Source organism: Mesocricetus auratus, unplaced genomic scaffold (assembly GCF_017639785.1).
Source record: "Mesocricetus auratus isolate SY011 unplaced genomic scaffold, BCM_Maur_2.0 Super-Scaffold_100029, whole genome shotgun sequence".
Lineage (NCBI taxonomy): Eukaryota > Metazoa > Chordata > Mammalia > Rodentia > Cricetidae > Mesocricetus > Mesocricetus auratus.
The window spans coordinates 13,431,100-13,453,946 of NW_024429210.1; the positions used below are offsets into that span (position 1 = coordinate 13,431,100).

Here is a 22,847-nt window from a genome sequence, read left to right on the forward strand (position 1 = left end):
GGCTGGCCTTGTAGCAATCCCTGTCCCAGCCTCCCAGAGGTGCAGATTTAGACATTATACACTCACACCTGGCAGGACTAGTCTGTCCCTCGTCACCTCGTCAAGAAAACTGAATTTCTTTTAAGAGTCTAAGACTTTTTTTTTCATATGAACATATGTTTTTTTAGTTGCAGAAGAAAATGGGAATTTATTGTTTAAATGCTTTATTACATTTTTATTTGGTGTGTGTGTGTCATGGCACAAAAGTAGAGGCCAGAGGACAACGAGCAGGACTCAGCTCTCTCCTCCCAACATGTGGGTCTCAGGGATCGAACTCAGGTCCTCGGGCTTGGTGGCAGGAGCCTTTACCCACTGAGCCGTCTCGCTGGTCTGAAAAATTCAGAATTTGTTAGAATCACACCTCCGGAAGTCCCCCTCTGAGTTCTAACGATTCTAGCTGCTTTGTTAGCTCAGCTCTTATCCCAACACTGTTAGTTTAAAACTTCCTTCATGTCTCTTAAGCTAGTTCCCTGTATAGTGAAACCTCTCGAGAATTCTAGCATAGTTCCCCTGATGTGGTCTCTTCACAGTCTATTGTATAAGCAATGTAAACTACTAAGGAAAAGAAGCAACAGAATACATTCGGTGGCTGCAAGCTAAAAGGCGTTTTATAATGTGCCAACAGCACAACTAAATCGTGGAGCTGGAGAGATGCTCAGTGGCTAAGAGAACTTGTTCTTGCAGGGGGCTCAAGTTAGGGTCCTTCCCAGCCTCACTCCCGTAACCCCAGCTCTCGGGGATCAGATGCCCTACTCTGACCTCTGTGGGTCCCGCACACACATTCATACACAGAAGTAAACAAATCTTAGTGACTCTACCACAGAACTGGGCAAAGAGATCAGTGCAACAAAATGACCCTGGCCCGGCCTCCACACACGTACACACGCTGTGACAGACAGGCATGGCTTTCTAGTCACTGTGAAGGGACCCAGCATGGAGCTAGAAACTCTGTAAACACAGAGTCAGATCTCTACTTCACACCAGACACAATACCGAGATCCAAGATAATCTCAGCAGGTCCAGTGACAGCCTCCTTACCAAATTCCATATAAATGTGAAAAAGGTAAATCTAAAAAACGTCTGCAAGCAAACATTACAGTAAATACCAGGACCAGGAAGGATTTCTTAAAGAGATAGAAATGATAAAGAGAAAATCACTACACACACACACACACACACACACACACACACACACACACACAATTAGAGTCTAAACTTCCTTCAGGTATGGTGGCTCATGCTTCTGAAAATGATTTTGGAGGTCTAGACAATCAATACTGCCAGCTATAGTGGTGCCCACCTTTAATGCCAGCATTTGAGAGGCAGAAGCAGGTGATCTCTGAGTTCAAGGCCAGTCTGGTCTACAGAGTGAGTTCCAGAAGAGTCAGGGCTACACAGAGAGATCCTGCCTAACAACAAAGTCAGGGGAACTGCTTATGAGTTCCAGGCCAGCCTGAGACACCATCTCAAAATACGGAAACTAAACAAAAAACTTCTATGAATCTTTAACAACCTTAATCAATAGAAACGTGTGTTTTGAAAGACAGAAGGTATTGATAATACTTATAACCAATAAAGGATCGGTATGCAGAGTGTAAAGTGTGCACATAGGTGCATACAGACCACACACGCACATACAGTGTCTTAAAGCTCAGTAGGAAAATAGATACTATTTAGCTTTTAATAATCTGTCCCCTCCAATATTCAGTTGCTATCAATTTGACAGCATTAAGCATTTTTTTTAAGGTAAAGTTTTACTGTGTAGCCCAGGTTGGCTTCAAAACTGTCATCCTCCTGCCTGGATGCTGAGATTTACAGGTATGTTCTACTTTGTCCATCTTTACAGTTCTTTAAACAGAGACATGACATAGCACCACCGAGCCTGTCTCCCACTCTCCCACATGAGGACATAGCACAGAGGCCGGAACTGGACATCATGCGGGAGCTTCACGGGCTGCAGCTGGGCCTGGCAAGTGTCTTCGCCCTGCTTTATAAACTGGAGTGTCGGATGGAGCGTCTGTCAGCCTGCTTCCGTGGTGACTATGAGCAGAGCTGCGGGGACAAAGCATGAGCCTTTGACAGAGCTGCTGAGGTTATGTTATCACTGCAACAGGGCTGTCCTGACTGACAGGACTGCCAGTGGCCGGGGGGGGGGGGGGACTGGGGTCCCGTGCTGCTGGCCCGGGCCCATGCTGGAACAGTCCTGAGGGAAACGTGCCGTGCCCAGCAGCTGATACATGCACGGAAGAATGTTCCGAGGCTTTTACTGGAATGTTAAGAGGGTAAAAACTGGAGCAAGGTATGTGGGACACATCTGTAATCCCGGCACTCCAGAGGCTGGGACAGGAGGAGCATGGGTTAGAAGCCAGTCTGGTGTGGCAGCAGCCTGAGGCCAGCCGGGGCCAGCCACATAATAAGACTGCCTAAAAGAATAAAAATCAAAACGAACTCTAAACACAGTATCAACATTGACGGACAGGAAACAGATGAGTGCATTGAGGAGACTCATGAACTAGAATACTGCAGGGTAGCTGTGTAAGTTTCACATACCCGGATCAAAATATATTACTCTAAAAGGTATAATTTAGGATCTATGTAAGGATGCGCATGAACAGCACGAGGTGTTACGTGAAGTCTGCACACACTATTATGGTGTGGATGCACATATAGAGACATGGCACACGCTGGCACAGTTCAGTGGAATGTTTGCTTCTGGCAAAGAGGATGGTGTGAGCGGATGGGTGTGTGCGGTGCTTTATTTCTAAGAAGTCTGTACCAGGATGCTGTGTCCTCTGTAACGACCTCCGCCCATCTCGGAAGAGCATCTATGGACACTGCACCTCTGCCCTGGGTTCCCTCTTCTGGTGTCGCCCAGCTTGGTGGGAAGAATGAGGACGGCAGGCCAGGCAGCCACACGGGTCAGTGTGCAGAGTGTGGCAGGCTAGGTAATCTGGAACTTAATTTTCTACATTAGAGGTTGTGGTTTTGCTAAGTAAATAAAAGTATTTGCAGAAAGGAGAAAGGAGGACTATTTGATGTTGTAGTGTTTGCACCGATCTGTCTGCTATGACTTATCTTAATTCATTTGGGCCATTTAAGCATTTTTATCCTTTATTTTTCCAGGACTTAAAGACTCTACTGATAGACCCTGTAGATATGCAAATCCACAGATCTCATAATGGGCAATTTTGGCTTTTGAAGGGCATAAAATTTAAAAGTAATCTTGTAAGTAGCCTTCCTTATTCCATTTCTCTCTTCCTTCTCGACTTCTCTATTTTAGCAATTTTTCTCTCATGAGCTCTTTCCACAGTATTCTGCTTGCTTCTACAGACAGGTCACGCGTGCACACTTCCGCAAAGCTAACCCTGAAAAGTGAGTATACACACAACTTAGTCCACAGCCCCTCACGGTGAGTCTCTGGCACTGGAGTCCATGACGTCCTGATTCCTTTATGCTCCTCAGCACATTTGTGGTGGACATTCATGCTGTCATTTAAACATCATGTCAAACACCGGTGCACTCCTTAATCCACGTGCACAAGAGTCACTTGTGACCTTTCAAAGCTGGGGCCTGTCAGCCTGGCTAGCCTGTGTGAGTGTCCTGGGTGCAGAACGATTTAGAGAACGGGGAGGTGTCAGGTAGAATTTGAGCACAAGCACCACCCTCTAGGTGGGTGAACAGCATGATCCAAGTGAGGCCAGATCTTTCTATAGTCTGATGACAGTGGTTTTTCTGAGTGTTCACTGTGTCAGGCCATAAGTGCTCCATCTACTGATGGTGATTAAAGTGTCACCAAGTATGCCCACAAGATTATTTGTGTGTCATTGCCTTATCCGAGTCGCCATCTGTGGGCCTGCTTACCCATAAAGAGGTAGATGGCACTATCCTGTGCACAATGATGCTGCCTATGTGCACTGGCACACAGACACACACACACACACACACACTCACGTACACACACAGACACGCACGCACACTCCTCACACACAGATATGCACATACACAGACACCCCCACACACAGACACGCACGCACACTCCTCACACACAGATATGCACATACACAGACACCCACACACACAGACACGCACGCACACTCCGCACACACAGACACGTACACACATGCACACACACTCACACACATAGACACGCACACTCTGCACATACAGACACGCACACACACTCATGCACACACACTCCACACACACACTCTGCACACATTCATGCACACACAGACACGTACACACACTCACACACGCACACACATGCACACACACTCCGCACACACACAGACACGCACGCACACTCCGCACACACACTCCCCGCACACACACTCCCCCCCCACAGACACATACACACTCACACACACGCACACACACAGACATGTACACACACTCACACACACGCACACACACATACACACACACAGACATGCACACACACAGACATGCACACACACTCTGCACATACAGACAGGCACACACACTCCGCGCACACACAGACATGCACACACACTCACGCACACACACTCCACACACACACACTCCGCACACATTCATGCACACACAGACACGTACACACACTCACACACAGACACGTACTCACACACACACACGCACACACACATGCACACACACTCTGCACACACAGACACGCACGCACACTCCGCACATACACAGACATGCACACACACTCCGCACACATACTCCGCACACACAGACATGCACACACACTCCGCACACACACTCCCACACACACACAGACACATACACACTCACACAGACATGCACGCACACTCCACACACACACAGACATGTACACACACTCCACACACACACAGACACGTACACACACTCCACACACACATAGACACGCACACACACTCCGCACACATGTGCCCAAATTCTTTTGTCTTTTGAAAGACAATGTGCTGAGTGGGTCTGTGGCTGACAGGATCGTCTTCAGGCACTGCCTTTGCCCTGCATGGCTTCTGCTGAGTGGACCTTAGCGGGGTCCGTGTGAGTGATGCATTATCCTTCTCAAGACTTGGTCTTTCAGCAGCGTTACTACCATTACGTTTGCGAATGCATGCATGTACTTGCTGCGTGTGGAACTGCTTAGCCGTGTTTTCAGCGGCTTTCCCATTTTGATCTTTCCTTTCCCACATTCATCTTACGCACCTGGTCGAGCAACATCACCTGAAACCCTGCTCATCCATTTTCTCTCTGTACTACTATTTTAAATATGAGTGTACTGTGTGTGTGTGTTGCACAGATGTGTGGCAGCATACATGTGTTCAGATGTGTGAAATCTAGGCTCCTTCCACCTTGTTTTTCAAGACAAAGTCTCTCAACAGAAGGCTAGGCTGACTGGCTATCCAGTCCCAGGGATCTGCCTCCCAGCGGCTGAGATTACAAACACAAGACATTATACATTGTTTTTCTACACAGATTCTGAGGATTGAACCCCGGCTGCCAAGCACCTACTGATTCACCTCTAAATATTATCCTTATGCAGAAAAAGTAGAAAAAGGTGGATGAAATATAAGTTAAAAATGATTGCATGTGCGGGGTGGTGGGGTGGTATACACCTTTAATCCCAGCACTTGGGAGGCAGAGGCAGGCAGATCTCTGTAAGTTTGAGACCACCCTGGTCTACGGAGCTACCTCAAGGGCAGCTAGGGCTGTTACAGAGAGAAACCCTGTCTCAAAAAACAAACACAACAAAGAAGGACTGCACGAGACTCAGTTTGGTGGGCTAGCGTGATGGCTGAGTGGGCAAGAGTGCTTGCTTAGCAATCTCAAAGACCTGCGTTCAGATCCCAGCACCCACACACGTCTGAATATGGTTGTGTGTACCTGTAACCCATCCACCCAGAAGGGAGACAGAGGCTCCAAAAATAATCACTTTGGTGAGATCGGGAGACGCCTGTAACCTTATGGCACCTCCCTTTAAAATGCTACAGTGCCTACTTATTACTCACACATCTGTGTTCCGAATGTTGTTGAGACATCAAGTGATCATGGCTGCAGCTTATTAAAATGCCACTCGATTTTCAACTTAAGCTCATTTCAGAGGTTTCAGCAGAGCTCTGTTGGCCTACAGTGGGCGGTGTGGGACCCTCATCCCCCACGGATGGTGATCAGAGAGTGGGCGGTGTGGGACCCTCATCATCCGTGGATGGTGATCAGAGAGTGGGCGGTGTGGGAGGGGCATCCTGGCCAAACTAACTTAGCAGGTGAGCTAGGGGCAGTTCTGACAAAATGGCTAAGCAAGGACTCTTCCTAAGCACATGCACTCACGTATGCACGCATGCACCTTAGAAATCCAAATTATATATTCAATAACTTTTCACCTTTCAAACAATTAATGTCAATGCAGCAATAGATGGTATTTATGGAGAGATTGCTATAACCCAGAAATTACTGTATTAATTACTTACACCTATTAATTTACTCACTCCCAATAACTTTGGAACATTGCCTTAGGATCAGCTTCCTCTGTAGACCAGTTTTTACGGAGCTTGGATGAGATAACCCATTAGAACTGGACTGGTTAGATAACCCAGTGCCTCTGGCCTGGGAGATGCCTAACAGTTACTCAATGACAGCTGAAGGTTAGCTGAAGAATTATTGGAAACAAAAGGCTTTTTAATGTTTATTTACATTTGCCATTAGCAAAAATATGACAGTTTCAGCCTCAGATCCCAAAACAATTATATACCTCACAATTCCTGACTCAACATTCTAGAGAAAAGTAACATGCAATGGAGAAATTGTGCACTTAAAAAAAAAAAGAAATTGTGCACTTGATACAGCGGCCAGATCGTCTTCGTGCGCTGTTTCCACACATTCCTGTTAGTGGGGATCAAGCCTAGATATTCCTGTGCACCCCAGGTAGGTGTTCTACTGTTAAGCCATATGCCCAGACCCTCTGTCGTATTTCAACCCTTAAATGTTTTGCTAAATGTCCCGAGATAGGGTCTTGAATGTGGGAAATTTAAGTTTCCAGAGTGATGGGCTGTGCCCCACACTCAAATGTAAAACCTCAGAATTTCACCTGACAACACAGCCAATTTTCCAGAGATATATGCAGAATGCAGAGAACTCCAGACTTATCATCAGAATGAGCCAGATTGAGGGACTTTCCCCACAGTTTTTGACATTGCCATTTATTTCAATTAAAGAAGTGTAAACGCAGATTTAATATAAGGAAATCCTTAAAGTACTTGGCAGAAGGAATGCCTGTCCATGCATCACAGACAGACACAAAACAACAAAACACATTTTATACAGAGTCAGATTGTAATAAAGTCTGGTTTGTTAGCATCCATCAGTAGCTCAGTCCCCTCAGGGGAGAAGCGATGTGCGCACTTTATTCAGTAAAAATCCAAAGAGCAGGTTTCCTTCTGATTACAATGACCACAACAGGAGGCAACCGAGGTGTGAGACTCACACATCATGTACTAAGAAACACTTTTTAAAAAAATAAATATGGTATAGGCTATTTCCACAGTATCAAATCAACTGAAAAGCATATATAAAGACAAAATTTCCAGATATTAAAAACATAATTATCAAATAATTGAGTTCCATATAGCAAGTAAAAGATACACTAAGATTGTAATTCTTTTGTGTCAATTGAGTGTAAGACTTGAACTTTTCTTTTGAAACTGCTGTTCTGCTACATATTATCAGGTCCTGTTCTCTGAATAATCTGAAGATGTGAACCACAAGGCAAAGGAAAACTAAAATAGAAATCATGTGCATCTTATGGTTTTCAGAGACTTATAAATAACCAAACACATAATTTAGTGCATGCTTACATTTCCCTGGGTATGCTATAGACCTGGTTAGAAAAAATAAAAACCTGATTTATAAAATAGTTGTTTTATTTTTTTTGAATGTATGAAATTTCCAACTATCTAATCTATCTGGAAATTGTAAGACACCTCTAAAGTAACTAGCAATCATAATTTTTAAGGGGTGGTGGAAATGGTTTAGAGAGTGGATGGGTTGGAAAACCAAACAAGTGACTGCACAGAGCTGAAAGATTCTACTCTAAACCATCACAGGCTGTTTTAGGAAATTCAGAATGTCACTAGCTTCACAGAGGAGACACTAGTGACCAGTCATTCAGGGTCAGATGACCAACAGAGAAGCATGAAAAACTGAAAGGAACAAAAGGTAGATTAACACTGTACTTTCCAAATAAGAACGTGACAAGATGAATTCTTCTAGGCCAACATGATACTGGAATAACCTCACCTTGAAACTCTATTAATACAGCCTCCAGACACCAACTTAAATTAGCATCACTGGACATTTCACCGTAAAACATTCATTTTTCAATGCTACACCTAAGACTGGACAGTTCTCAAAACGTATGGTGATGAGCATACATGCACAGTAACGCTACCAATCATACCCTAAATTTCTTAAGGTCTTACAAAGCTCAGTCATTTGACAATTTAGACCTCTTCTCTTTCAAATAAACAAAGGGTAACAAATATTAGGAATCTCAACGATGTAAAGTTTGTAGTTATTTTCTACACAGCCCACAACTATACAAAGAGAAATTTATATTTACAATTATATTTTAATGAAGCCTAACTATATATTTGTCTCAGCATGATTCTGTGGTCTGCAGGGATAACTAGTAAAACACCTAGAAGTCATTGTTCTGAAGATCTTCAGGAAATGAACAATCTCAGTTGTCCAGGAGTGTCCTTCTCTCTTTTTATATTTTAGGGTGCTTTATGCAGGACGCCCTTGACCAAAACGACTTTTAGACCTAGATTTTTTAAACAGAAAAGAAAGTCAGACTGACTCTGGAACAGAACATTGTTGCTGCCTTGTTTGTCTGCTCGACAACATCAACATTCAGTGAGACTGTGTGCCCATCAAGCATCCTCTGAGCCTTGCAGTGGGATGCAGACTGTTTCTGAGAGAGACTACAGTATGCACACTGCATACAGAGGTCAGGACCAGTACTGTGATGAAGCACACTAGAGTTTCTCTGGGGAAACAAATGAACATTTAGGATGGGAGGAAAGTAAAAACTAAGCTGTAATCACAGCAGTTCTACATGGACTCAGTACAATGACTAAAAAGGCTGGTATTTTAGCTTTGTGGATTTCAGGGTTACAGATTAGGCACATTAGCATCTTTGATACTTGTGCTCACATCTCAGTACCTTAAGTCCTAACGGAAAATCTGTGATGGCAGATGGCACAATATTTAGCAGTTAATTTATTAAGAGAAGTTAAGATGTTACTGTACTTAGAAGGCTTTCTTGTAAAGAGTGAGATATAACACTGCCTCCCTTTAACAGGGTCAACTGAACCAGGTCTGCCAACCTTTTGGACAGAATAAAGTCTGAGGACAGTCGACTTTTGAAGAGACTTTAGAAACAAGGCAAAGCCTACTTCAAATGCTGCGGAACACAACGTTCTCTCTGGTTACTGGTCACTTTGATAGCTTTGATACCACCAGAGGGGACGGGAGTAACAAGGAACAGGAAAGAGCCAATGATGTTCCTAAAGTAGTGCTAACACATAATCTACACATAGTATGACAATTCTGCCAACCCATAGTTGCACCGTGGTTATTACTACTAGATCATCATCATTGTCGTCGTCATCATTTGGTGTTAGAGATCACATGTAGGACCTTGAGTGGGCTAGGAGCTCTTTAGCTCTGGGCTGTACACCACAACCCCTGCAGCATTCACTTTTATCAGCTGACTAATGGAGCTGGCTCAATAAACAGGAAACTTAAAAAATACCATACTTTTTATGTTTATAAAAGTTCATTTTCATGACTTGTTAAAATCAGTGCTGACTTGATGAAATAAGAGACTGAAGTCATACTATGTGCTTTAGTGCTCACACAGAGACATCCTGCTGCTTCCTGCTGATTTACCTGGGGGTTTTGTCTGAGCTGTTCTGCCGGGCGCTGCCAGGCGCAGAGGCTTTGACTTGCGCTTCAAGTCTAGAATAAATACCTCCTGCAAACTGTGAGATAAAGAAGCAAAATTAAGTTACCTTCAAGGAAGCAAAGACTGACCCCTAACAAGATACACTTCCAAATTTAGAAAGTAATTTTATTTTTGATCTATAAAACCCGGGCTTTTTAGTACATAGTTGTGGATTTTGACAAATGTACAGGGACACAGCTGCTCTTGTCTGGGGCAGGACTCTGAGAGCCAGCCCTCACGCAGCTTCTAACGCGCTTTTATTTTATTTTTAAATATGTATACTTTATATGCGAAATCTAAACCCCTCCCACCCCTTACAGGTCTCATGTAGACTGGTCTTGAACTTCTGACCATTCTGCTCCATCTTTAGAGTGTGGGGACTGCACCACCACATATGGATTATTTGTGCTGGGGACCAACCCAGGGCCGTAAGCATGTTGGGTGAGCATTCTATAAACAGAATTACATCCCCAGCAACCAAAACGCCTTAAGCCTGGGGGTTCTTTGAAAGAAAAGAGTTTATGGAGCTGTTACAGAAATCAGAGAAAGAAGAACGGGCAGGTCCTGGAGCACACTGTTACTAGTGAGACTACTGAGCAGTTGGGACAATGCCCACTAAGCCTGGGGAGTAGGGATGCTCAATGTGGCTGTCCTCCAACCTCATCCTCCTGAGTGCTGAGACTAGAGGTGTGTACCATACACCTTGTTGAGTTAAGCTTCCTCTACCCCTTTTCTAGCCCTTTTAAATTCAGGAAATCTCAGAATTTTTCTTGTCACATTTACCAGGTAAAGGACATCATTTTGGGAACTTTCTAGTTTTTCTTATTATGAATAATGACACTACAAATGCATGGCATTTATGAAAAACTGCCAAAATATTCCCCACAACTCCTACAAGTGATCTAGGAGAATTCCATGTGCTTCACATTCTCACAAGCACCTGAACAAAAATTTCACAACTTCAATAAGCAGCATCTCATTGAGACATTAATTTGCATCTCCAATGACTAACGAGGCTTCATTTCTCATGCTTTCTTGCTACCTGTGTCCTCTCCTCTGGGATGTTTGGCAAACCCTCTGCTTGGTGTCTTTACTCATTATTACTTTGTTACTTTGTGTGCATGGGTGTTTTGCCTGCATACCTCCATGCCAGACGTGCAGTGCCCTAGAAGAGGGCTTGGATCCCCTGGGGCTGGAGTTACAAGGGTTGTGAGCAGGCATGTGGGTGCTGGGAACCAAATATGGATCTTATGGGTCTTCTCCAAGAGCAGCCAGTGCCTGTAAGCGCTGTGCCACCTCTCCAGCCTCAATTGTTTTATTTTGAGATGGTCTTTCAGAGGTCCTCTGCCTCCCTAGTGCTGGGAGTAAAGGTGTGTGCCACTGCTGCCTGGCTACTAAGCTTGTTTGAAATTACAATTTAATTAAAACATTTTTCTCCCCTTCCTTTTCCACAAACCCTTTTTATCAGACAAATGCTTTACACAGTTTATTATTGAGTATGAAATGCCTTTTTTGGGAGGGTGGTTTTGAGACTGGTTTCTCTGTGTAACAGTCCTGGCTATCCTGCAACTCACTTTGTAGACCAGGCTGTCTTTTAATTCTTTGCCTTTTTCTGAGACAGGGTATCACAATATAGTTCTTGCTAGTTCATAGCTTAGCTTAGTTGTCTTTTAATTCTCTTTATAGTGCTTTTAAAGTTTCGGTGAATTCTAATTTTCTTTTGTGGATCCTGCTTTAGTGTTGAAGATAAGAAATAAAAAATTAATGAATATTAGCCAGGCATTGGTGGCGCACGCCTTTAATCCTAGCACTCAGGAGGCAGAGGCAGGTGGATCTCTGTGAGTTTGAGGCTAGCCTGGTTTACAGAGCAAGTTCCAGGACAGTCTCCAAAACAATACAGAGAAAGCCTGTCTGGAAAAACAAACAAACAAAAAAAACCCCAAAAAACAAAAAACTACTACTACTACTACTACTACTACTAATAATAATAATAATAATACAGGTCCTTTCACTAAGGAAGTTTCATCTAACTGAAGGTCACGGCTTGTTTTCCTTTGCAAATTTTATGGGTAACTGAATTTCTCCATTATTTGTTCCACCCTGTCCTGTTCCCATTTATTTCATTTTACTTTTGATGTTGGTGATTGGACTTAGGGCCTTGTGCTCCAATGAGGAAGTAAAAACGTACAAACAGATTAGAGTAGGAGCTATGGTGAATTTATAGTGCAGACTGATGATATGCAATACATTACTGATAGTAATTCTTGTGGGAGTACAAGTGTAGGGCAGTCCTGGTTTTCAGCAAGACAGCATCTTATTTTAGAGGCAACATCTAGGTAATACACACAAAGGCACACAGATCCAGCACTTTCTTCACAGCCACTTGGCCAACAATGCACAACCAACCTACTCTTGGTGACACTATAAGGATAATATGTTTTATCATGTATGATGCAGAGACCCTATGGACCATAGACAGTAGAAGATGACAGAAAACTTGTATGTAAATTTTGGCTAACTGGCACAGAATATAAAAATATCAAAGATGCTCCTTCAATACCCTTTTAAAAACATCTCTATACTTTTCATGCTAACAATAAAAGAAACACTTTACACAAGTACAGTATAGTCCCTGTGGTGGGTGAATGAAAACGGCCCCAATAGGCTCATACGGAGTGGCACTATTAGGAGGCGTGACCTTACTGGAGGAGGTGTGCCCTTGTTGGAGAGACTGTGTCACTGGGGGGTGGCCTTTGAGGTTTTGTTCAGCACAGGCTCAGGGTCACTCTCTTTGGCTGCAGATGCAGATGTAGAGCCCTCAGCTACCTCTCCACCACTGTGTGTGCCTGCCTCCACGGGTCCCACCATGATAACAATGGACTAAACCTTTGAACTGAGCCCCAAGTAAATGGTTTCCTTTATAAGAGTTTCCATGGTCCTGGTGTCTCTTCACAGCAATAGAAACACTAAGATTACAGTTAACTATTTTTCATGATGAAATAAAACTTGGAAGGAAAATTTTACTTAAGTATAGCACACTGGTAAATAATTCTTACTTCTTTCGATTCCTTTGACTTAACTCGGTCCAGATCACCCAATCTCATCTTTATTAGATGCCCTGTGATTTCAGACATCCGCCGCTGATCTGAAGGTAAAAAAGTAAGAGCATTGCTTTTCATCAAAGTAACAGTTTTCATTTTTCTAGAAAGACTAATCAACAAAGGTATATGAAAATATCTTTTATTATTTGTTTTAGGTAATACTTCTACATATCTGTGAAGAATCTAAGGTAGCATGTAGCAAATAACTAATATATAGACAGTTGTATTGCCTTTCAGATTCATGGATGTGGCTGAGTATGGCCCTCAAAGGATTGTGTGGTATAAGTCTGACCCCCTACTGTGGTGCTGGGACCTTTAAGGCCTGGTGGTCATCCTACTGGGCCCCAGCCCTAAGAGGGGCAATGCAGTTATTGTGTGACCCTGCTTCATTCCTGTAAGGGTAGGTGGAAACGAAAATAACCTCTTTTGCTTCCTGTTTTGGCACATGACACCTTCCTCCTAAACATGCTCCCTGTTGTGCCATTCATCAAGCTGGGATTGTAGCCAGCAGAGCCAAGGAGACGCTTACTGTAAGCTAAATAAACTTCTTTTCTGATAAAATACTCGTCTTTGGTATTCTGTTGTAAGAACACGAGGCTAAGACACAGCTAAGACACTTGGTCATTTTTACAGTAGCAAGCCCAAGAGGCCTGGCACAGATGCATAAACAACGCACTGCCTACGGCACGGCCACAGATGGAACTCTGCTCGGTGCCAAGAGGATGTGCACACGTGTGTGTGCCCTTATTCTGGAACCTTTGCAACTATTGAGCATACTTTACAAAAGACAATTCTTGGGGCTGGAGAAATGGTTGAGTAGTTAAGAGCACAAACTCTTCTCCAAGAGGAGCCAAGTTTGGTTCCCAGCACCCATAGCAAGCCCCTATCGGCAGCTCACAACTGCCTGTAACTCCAGCCCCAACAGATCTGACACCCTCTTCTGGCCTCTAACAGTACCTACACTCACCTGCACTTAACCACCCCAGATAAACACATGATAATAAGAACACTGTTATTATACCTAACTATATAATAAGATTTACCATCTTCTCTTTGTGCATCCTGGTTGAATCTCAAGGATCTTGTGGCATCCCACTTATTCTTCTGCATGCTCACACTATTGGATAAATTGAACAAAAACAAGCATTGATGCTGCTTTAAGAGCACACTTCCCAACAGATCCTGTCGCAAAGCTAAGAACCAACCAAACCAAAACAAAGACTGGATTTCCAGTTGGATCAAGGAACAAATACTCACACGAAAGGAGACACATCTCTAGAAGTTGACTAAAATATAAAGAAGACAACATTAATATCGAGTTAGAGCATATTTATTGATCAGTGTTCTAACTAATTGTTGAGTACAAGACACTACACCAAGAGCATCTGAAACTGTTATTCCATTTAAGCCTTGCAGCAACAGCTGGGAGTGGTGGTGCCCACCTTCATTCCCAGCAGGGCACAGGGATGAGATGAAGGCCAGCCTGGCCAACATAGTGAGTTCAGGTAAGCCAGGGTCCACAGGAAGACCCTGTCTTCAAAAATAAATAGAAAAAATACGCTTTACATCAACAAGGTCGATGAGAGCGAAACAAGCACCACATGACCTTCATAGTAAAGCAGGTGAAGAGAGGTTAGGACACTTCTGCAAGGAGGAAAAAATAGACTTGCACTTGAAACCTACGCCTATGCACTCTTGACAAAAACCAACCCATCCATCATCTGTAGTTCTTAATTAACTAAGATGAATGTGCACTCCATCCAGTGTAAGTGTGGATCTAATCTTAGAACTAGCCTTTCATTCAGCGGCGGACTCAGGGATTCTTTTTAGTCACCTGCAGCTACTACTGTTCTTTCAGTTCTGGAATTTTATCTCTTCTATGGCACAAGAAAATCAAAGCGAATTTTTAGGTCATAATACAGAGTATACTTCAATTTTAAAAGTCTACTTACTGTTTATAAATGTGTATTACTGGTTAAAATTAAAAAGTTTGGATAGCACATGTCATGAAGAGTGTCAATTAAAAGGAGCCATTAATCTTAAAACCAATTGTGTATACAGCTCTATGTGGAAGGGTTATGCACATGGGAGAAAATCTGTGTGCATCCTATCTCTTTACATACTAAGCCACGCATGCTTTGCATCTTCCAAAGGTCCCGGTATCTTCTAGATCCTCATTCATTTCCATTGCTAGCATCTCCTTGTTATCCATTACTCTATTTGGATTTGTGAACTTTACTTCTTACGTGAACTTTAAAACTGTATCAGGTCATTCAGTTACCTTCTCCAGCGCCTTTTCTTTCTTTTGAGAACTGGGTGAAGACAGCTGTTTTTTTGGTTGCTTAGTAAACTTCTTTGGTTTTTCCCTTTTCCCTGATACAGAAAAGGACAATATTAGGAACATGAGTTCCATACCCCCACCAATGTCACTGATACATCTAAATGGAATAACACTTAACCAACAATTCTATTTTTTTTTCAAGACAGGGTTTTTCTGCATTGTTTTAGAGGCTGTCTTGGAACTAGCTCTGTAGACCAGGCTGGACTCAAACTCACAGAGATCCGCCTGCCTCTGCCTCCTGAGTACTGGGATTAAAGGCATGTGCCACCAACGCCCTGCCAACAATTCTATTTTTAAGGAAAAACAAAACAAAACAAATTCAAATTGCTATCACCTAGAAAAAAAGGCAATTTGAGAATTATGGACAGAGACAGGGCATCAATACACATGCAAAAGCTTCATAATGAATTCTGCTCAAGAAGGCTGCAAGGCAGGAATGATTTTGGGAAGCAGGGCTGGGACAAATTATATTCTGGATGGTGGTCTTCTTAACTCAATATCCTGAGTCTGTTCTGGCCAAGTGTAAGGTGGACTCTGGATAGGGCAAGAAAAGGGGAAGAGCTTCACTCCAGAAACAAAGGCTAAGGGCAAGAAGGATGTACTGGGCAACTCTCCCACAGTTCTTTGGGTATTAGTCCCACAATTTTCCAAGGGAAACTTTGTCACTACTGTACATGGGAAACCTGTAAGATATGATGAGCTTGAAGATAACACAGGAGGAAGCAGCAAAATTAATAACAAATCAAGAATTACAATTTGCTAGAAGACATAATAGGATATATGGTAATGGTAATGGCATAGTACAGGGATGGGCAATTCCTTCTAAGTGATATCAATACAATAAAAATTTTATCAGAACTATCTGTTAGTAATGAAGGATAATTAAAACTAGGCACAGAGTTAGGCAATTTATACCTTAAAACTTGTTGAGGTACCAACAGTGAATTTGAGGTCCTCTAGACGGAAGATCCTTCTCACAGGGTAGAAACTAACCCTGACCAACCCCAGGAAGGAAATGACAATGTGCAAAGCAATAGAAAAGCTGCCAATATAAAGGGACATGAGTATAACTCTGTCTAAATACTCAGCTGAACCTTAAACTTTGCCATATGAGAAACCCTAGACCCTAAAATGCTTCTTATGCTCATGAGACAGGGGAGTCTGTGTGTGCCTTTGACTTAGCTCTCCCAACTGTACATATCTCAAGCTGCAGACAGCTGTGTTAGCGTTAGAGGGCAGATCTGGACCTGGAGCAGGTGAGCCCTAATGTCTACTGACAACTATGCTCAGAGTCTTGGCTGTGACAGTTACTCTTCCTTGTCAACTTGGCCGCAGATGCAGAGGCACTTAGGACGCACACCTCTAGAGACCTCAGCAAGGGGGAGGCCCACCCTGAATGTGGGCAGCACCACCCCAAGGACTAGTTAGTCTCTATTTAAAAGACAGGTGTCCTTTCGTAAATGCAAAGTGGAAAACAGGAAGCAGACAGCTCAGGAGAATCAGTGACCACGCACACAGAACATTAGAAATGACCAAACCAAGCCAGGCAGTGGTGGCTCACACCTTTAATCCCAGCACTCAGGAGGCAGGGGCAGGTGATCTCTGTGAGTTTGTGGCCAGCCTGTTCTACAGAGTGAGTTCTAGGACAGCCAGAGCTACACAGAGAGACCCTGGCTCAAAATCCAAAACACCCCACCACCACTACCAACTACAACAATAACAACAACAAAAAACCCCAAAGAACAAACAAAAACCATAAATACAAAGAGATTATCAAAGCCATAAAAACTCAAGATTTGTGGACCATCATCAAAAGATTTAACATATATATAACTAGAATTCCATGGGGTAAATTAAAGAAAAAAAATGACTATGCTTCCCAAATTTTGTGGAAAATGTGATTTCAAGTGTTGAAAGAAAAAATACCCAGTAACCAAAATTCCCACATCAGAAAAACTTTTTTCTAAGTAAGATTTTTTTAGATAAATAAAAAGAAAGCAGTTCCTTGCTTATAGACCTGCTTAAAGGCAACCTACAGAATGAAAAACATCATCAGATGCTAATGAAGATAAGAAAGAAAATGGCCAGTGTATGGGCAAACATAAAAGACTATTTTTCTCTTATTCTCTCTTTATTACATGACTGCATAGTATATGTGTATGCACATATGTATGTATGTATTTGACACAGGGTCTCACTATGTAGCCCTGGCTGGCCTGGAACTCTCTATGTAGACCAGGTTGGACTTAAGTCATAGAGATCTGCCTTCCTCTGCTTCTTGGGTGCTGGGATTAAAAGTGTGTACTACCATACTGGGCAACATAAAAAATTTTAAAGCAAAAAAAAATCAGCACTTGAGTTATAATGTCACTATGGATATAGTGGACCTATACATTCATGTTTTTCCCACATGTATTGATTCAACCACTTGTAGTTTTAAAAAGTTCAGTTAAAATTTTTGTCTGCGGGCTGGAGAGATGGCTCAGAGGTTAAGAGCACTGACTGAGCTTCCAGGGGTCCTGAGTTCAATTCCCAGCAACCACACGGTGGCTCACAACCATGTACAATGAGATTTGGTGTCCTCTTCTGGCCTGCAGGCATGCATGCAGACAGAACACTGTATGTATAATAAATAAATAAATTTTTAAAAATTTTTTGTCTGCATTGAAGATACAGACTTTTAAAAAAAGATCCCCTACATAATTTAGTATAACAATTAGTCACACTGTTTACAAGTAACCTAAAGATGACTTAGTATACAGAAATCCATACAGATTAAACACAAAATAGAACAATGTCATTTAATAAGGGACTTGAGTATCTGAAGAATGTGTGGGTGTTCTGGAATCAATCTTCCATGAACATGAAGAACAGTGTTGATGCCTATGATAACAGCATCAGACAGAGGGGAAAGGTACAAAGAACTATACTATTTTAAAGCTTTTACATTTAAAGTAATTTCTCCTTATACTATTTGGTTTTAAGTAGAGTACAATGGATTAAAGATGTATGTTACAAACCTCAGAATAACCAAAAGCAAATAAAATGAAAAGTCAATAAAATTACTAAAATGATAAACTAATACTATTTTCTTAGCACACAAAGAACACATAAAAATATACAAATAATAATAAATAAATGTAAAAAGTTTGGGTTGGTGAGATGGCTTGGTGGGTTAAGGTGCTTGTTTGCTGCTAAGTCTAATGATATGAGTTCAATAATATCCAGTATGCACATGGTGGAAGAAGGAACCAACTAATGGGAGTTGTCCTCAGACTGTCACACATGTACCACCCACCAAAATATGATGGGGGATGTCCTCTGTATGCTGTGAATCTGTTTCTCTTATTGGTTGATGAATAAAGCTGTTTCAGCCAATGGGCAGGCAGGATGTAGCCAGGCAGGAAGTATGGGGAGGGCTACCAGACTAGGAGAGTTCTGGGAAGAAGAAGGCAGAGGATGAGTCACACGAGAGATGCTGAGAAAGCAAGAGCCTTGAGCATCACCAGTGAGCAGAGACCACATGGAAACACACAGATTACTAGAAATGGGTTAGTAATTAAGAGAGAGCTTAGGCTAGCCTGGGTTAGGGGATCTTCATGGAGATTTCTTTCCATTTCTTTTTCTCAGTATAACCTTAGATGCAGACATATAACCCCAATTACCCATGCCTGGAATTAGAAGGTTCAGAGTGAAAGTCTCCATACATAGTGAGGGTTGATTTTTAACTCTGAAGCCATTACTTTGTTTCTTGGCCACTTCTTCTTCATCACCGACTTCATCCTCAGTGACCTCAGATCCAGTGGTGTACTCTTCCTCTTCTGAAAATAATGACTGCTGTTTCTAAACGCAGAGAAAGACATACCTATTACCAACTCCACACTGCTATGCCATGAATGAATTGCTAAGAACACATTTACCTTATTTCTTGGATGAATCAAGTAACAACTAATAAAATGGGACTGTGAGTGTGCACTCCTCTTCCCAGCACCCGCATCAGGGGGCTCACAAACACCTATGACCTGAGTGCCACAATGCCTTTGGCCTCTGGGCCTCACGTGCATGAGTGTGCACACACAAACACACATACAGATTAAAATAAATATTTAAAAAATGGACTAATAAAATGCTAGGTATGATAATATCAGCACTTGGGAGGCTAAGGCAGAAGTATGGTAAATTTGAAGCTAACCTATTCTATATATGGAGAATATGTCTCAAAAAAAAAACAAACAAAATAAACAAACACAACCCAGTTACACATGCCAGTAATCCCAGCACTGGAAAGGCAGAGGCAGGAGGATCAGGGATTCAGAGTCATCCTGAGGTACATGGCAAATCCCAGGCCAGCCTGGGCAATATAAAATTATCTGAGAAGCCAAACAAACAAAATAAAACAAAAATGCCCAACAAAGAACTTATTAGACTTTTCTTAATATCATAAATGTGATGTAATCACGTTTGCCTATTTAATTATTTATATTTAGTATGTGGACACTAGCAGAGGTCAGAAGAAGGCTGCAGAAGTCTTTCCTCCCCTTCCACCTTTAGGGTCCTAGGGCTTAAACTCAGGTCATGAGACTTGCTGGCAAGCACCCTAACTAGTGAGTCATCCAACAGGTCCCTAAATGTGATTTAAAGGTGACTTTAAAAAGCCTTTTAACCAGGGCCTGGAGACAGCTCATGGTTATGAACATCTTCTGCTCTTGGCTCTTGCAGAGGACTACAGTTCAGTTTCCAGGGTTCAGACCAGGTGACTCATAATTGCTGGTAACTCTAGCTCCAGGGGTTCTGATACCCTCTTCTGGCCTCTAGGGTGCTCTGACACTGGGGACACACATACAGTTCTTTTAAGTCTTGTAACAAGAATCTTGTCTCAGCTTCCCAAAAGCTGAGATGTCAGGCCTGAGTCACCACATCAGGCTCTATCTTTCCTTAACTAATCGACATCATTTTCTTAGTAAGCGTGAAAACGGAAAGGCGGACAAGCATTTAATCAAAGTTTGTAAGATAAGATGATAAGATTTTATTATCAGACTTCAATATGGAAGTGAGAAGCCCACAGAAAGTGAATCCAAAGGCCCACTTACCAGCTGCAGAGTCCAGTTTTTCAATGACAAGAACTGAAAGACAGAGGGACAGCAGGTTAACAAACCTGATGGCAACTCCTCAATTTCACATGGCTACAGTATGGTTCACTTTCAGGTTAAATAATCTAAGGCAGTCTCTAGAACCCCCAGTCCAGAATGGCTAGCATCAAGAAAAGCAATGACAACAACTGGCAATGATGGCAAACGGAAAGCAAATCTGACTTACTGCTAGCAGGGGTTACACTTGTGAAGCCACTATGGAAGTCAATATGGAGGGTCCTCAGCCAATTGCAATTAGAACTGACACATGACACAGCAACAGCACCCTCAACATATTACAGAGATACTCACATAGCCACCTTTATTGTTGAGCTATTCACAAAGGTCAGGAAATAGGTCAAGAGCAGATGGTCACCAACAAATGAATGACAAATAAAATATGGTATAGATACACAATGGAAAGCCTAAGGATAAGGTTTTTTTCTAAAATTTTATCAGTTATTAATTCTTTGAAGTCAGATGATATATTACTTATCACTCTTTATAGTTTTATTCACTCAGCATACTATCATGTTTGGATAATCAGTTCAATTTCTATTTAAATAGGTTAGGTTCCTGTCAAAGAAAAAATGTCATCAGTAGCTTTATATATACATGAAATAGGAAAGTTACTCACAGCATTGAGCTCCCCAGTTTTGGGGCCCCATGGTGTATTTGGTTCCAGCAAAACATCACATTCCAGGCCCTTTTCATCACCGGGGCCAAGCCCAGGGTCACTTGAATGAGAAGGACATTTTATAGAGAAACATTCAATTCCTTACAATTTACAGGAGGGCTGGAGGGCTGGCTCAGGACGTGCTTTTCTTGTGGAGGAACCTGGTTTGGTACCCAGCACCAACCCTGTGCCTCACAGCCACCTGCCACTCCAGCTCCAAGGGAATGTGACAACCTTTCTGCTCCCCTAGGCACTGCACACAGTTCTCTTGTATTCATGCAGACTACCTTGTTCTTACAGATGTTTGTACAGCCTAAGAAATACAAGTTCTTACAGGAGGCCTCAGTCCTGATCTGTATCACTACAAAAATAGAATTTAGTTTTTGACTATTAGGATGTCACTTCAGTATTTACTCCCCTCCCCCTCTTTTTTTGAGATAGAGTTTCTCTGTGTAGCCTTGGCTGTCCTGGAACTGTCCTGCTCTGTAGACTAGGCTGGCCTCAAACTCAGAGATCATTCGCCTCTGCCTCCCCAGTACTGGGATTAAAGGCGTGCCCTATTATGCCTGGAAATATTTACACTTTTAATGTCTAGTAATTACTCTAGCAGATCATCCCATGGGAGGCACACTGTCACACTAAGAAAATTCTGTCAGGTGGTAGGCAGTAAAAAGGTTGCTGCGTTGACACTGCTCTCCAAAAGCCTCTTTTAGATTCCTCTAGCCCAACTGACAGCCTGTAACGGGAACAAAACAACAGAAGTGATTGCAGAAATGACTGAATTTAAGAGTTCAAAGTTATGGAAGGTGATCTCAACTGCCTGCTTCTTCCTTGTGTGTCAGTCTGGCACGGGGACAGCCCAGTGGTGGAACCACTGTTCAGCATGCTTAAGGCCCAAGGTTTGGTGATGGTATAAGATGGGTGAGGGGAAAGAAATGTAGGGAAAGAATTCAAAAATTTCAAAACTTGGATTTAAAATCTCAACATTTCACCTAGGCAGTAGTGGTGCACACCTTTAATCCTAGCTCTCGGGAGGCAGAGGCAAACAGATTTCTGTGAGTCTGAGGCCAGCTTGGTCTACAGAGTGAGTTCCAGGACAGGCTCCAAGGCTACTGAGAAACTGTCATCTTGGAAAAAAACAAAAGAACACAACATTTTTAGTTTCCAGTTCTTTTAGTTAATTTTTCTTCCCTTGGACTTCCTCTATTTTTTTCTATTTTATCTGTCAAATAATTCTGTTCTTGGTGTAAACAACCCTAAGTTCGGTGATTCTTTCCTCTCTCCCCGGTGTCCCCACACTGGCTACTTTTGTGTCAATTTACCATAAGCTAGAGTCATTTGAGAAGGGAGCTGCAATGAGATCAGGCTGAGGCCAAGCCTGTAGGATGTTTTCTTAATGAGTGACTGACTGGGTAGGGTAGGGGGCAAATCCATTGTGGGCAGGACCACCGATGGGGTGGTGGTCCTGGGTTCTATAAGGAAGCAGAGTGTGAAAACCATGGAGAACCAGCCAAAAAGCTGCACTCCTCCAGAGCCTCTCCATAAGCTCCTGCCTCCAGGTTTCTGTGTAGTCTGAGTTCCTGTC

At 42.6% G+C, this 22,847-nt stretch overlaps 1 protein-coding gene across 9 annotated transcripts in view; it reads right to left on the reverse strand.

Annotated features, from left to right (window-relative positions):
• Positions 1–313: 313 nt before the first annotated feature.
• The window catches only part of Sanbr (SANT and BTB domain regulator of CSR), a 56,559-nt gene continuing 34,025 nt past the window's right edge, over positions 314–22,847 (reverse strand). For 6 of the 9 annotated variants that reach the window (XM_040733201.1, XM_040733202.1, XM_040733199.1 and 3 more), the window contains 9 exons: positions 21,224–21,323; positions 20,548–20,580; positions 19,123–19,300; positions 15,398–15,489; positions 14,374–14,402; positions 14,160–14,233; positions 13,072–13,160; positions 9,961–10,052; positions 7,193–8,830 (listed from right to left, as the gene is read on the reverse strand). In XM_040733201.1, coding sequence (XP_040589135.1) covers positions 8,794–8,830; positions 9,961–10,052; positions 13,072–13,160; positions 14,160–14,233; positions 14,374–14,402; positions 15,398–15,489; positions 19,123–19,300; positions 20,548–20,580; positions 21,224–21,323 — 724 coding nt within the window. In that variant the 3' untranslated portion in view covers positions 7,193–8,793. Of the gene's footprint in view, positions 370–7,192; positions 8,831–9,960; positions 10,053–13,071; positions 13,161–14,159; positions 14,234–14,373; positions 14,403–15,397; positions 15,490–19,122; positions 19,301–20,547; positions 20,581–21,223; positions 21,324–22,847 lie in introns of those variants that run through there. The other 3 variants (XM_040733204.1, XM_013113602.3, XR_005871767.1) reach the window with 3 other exon arrangements.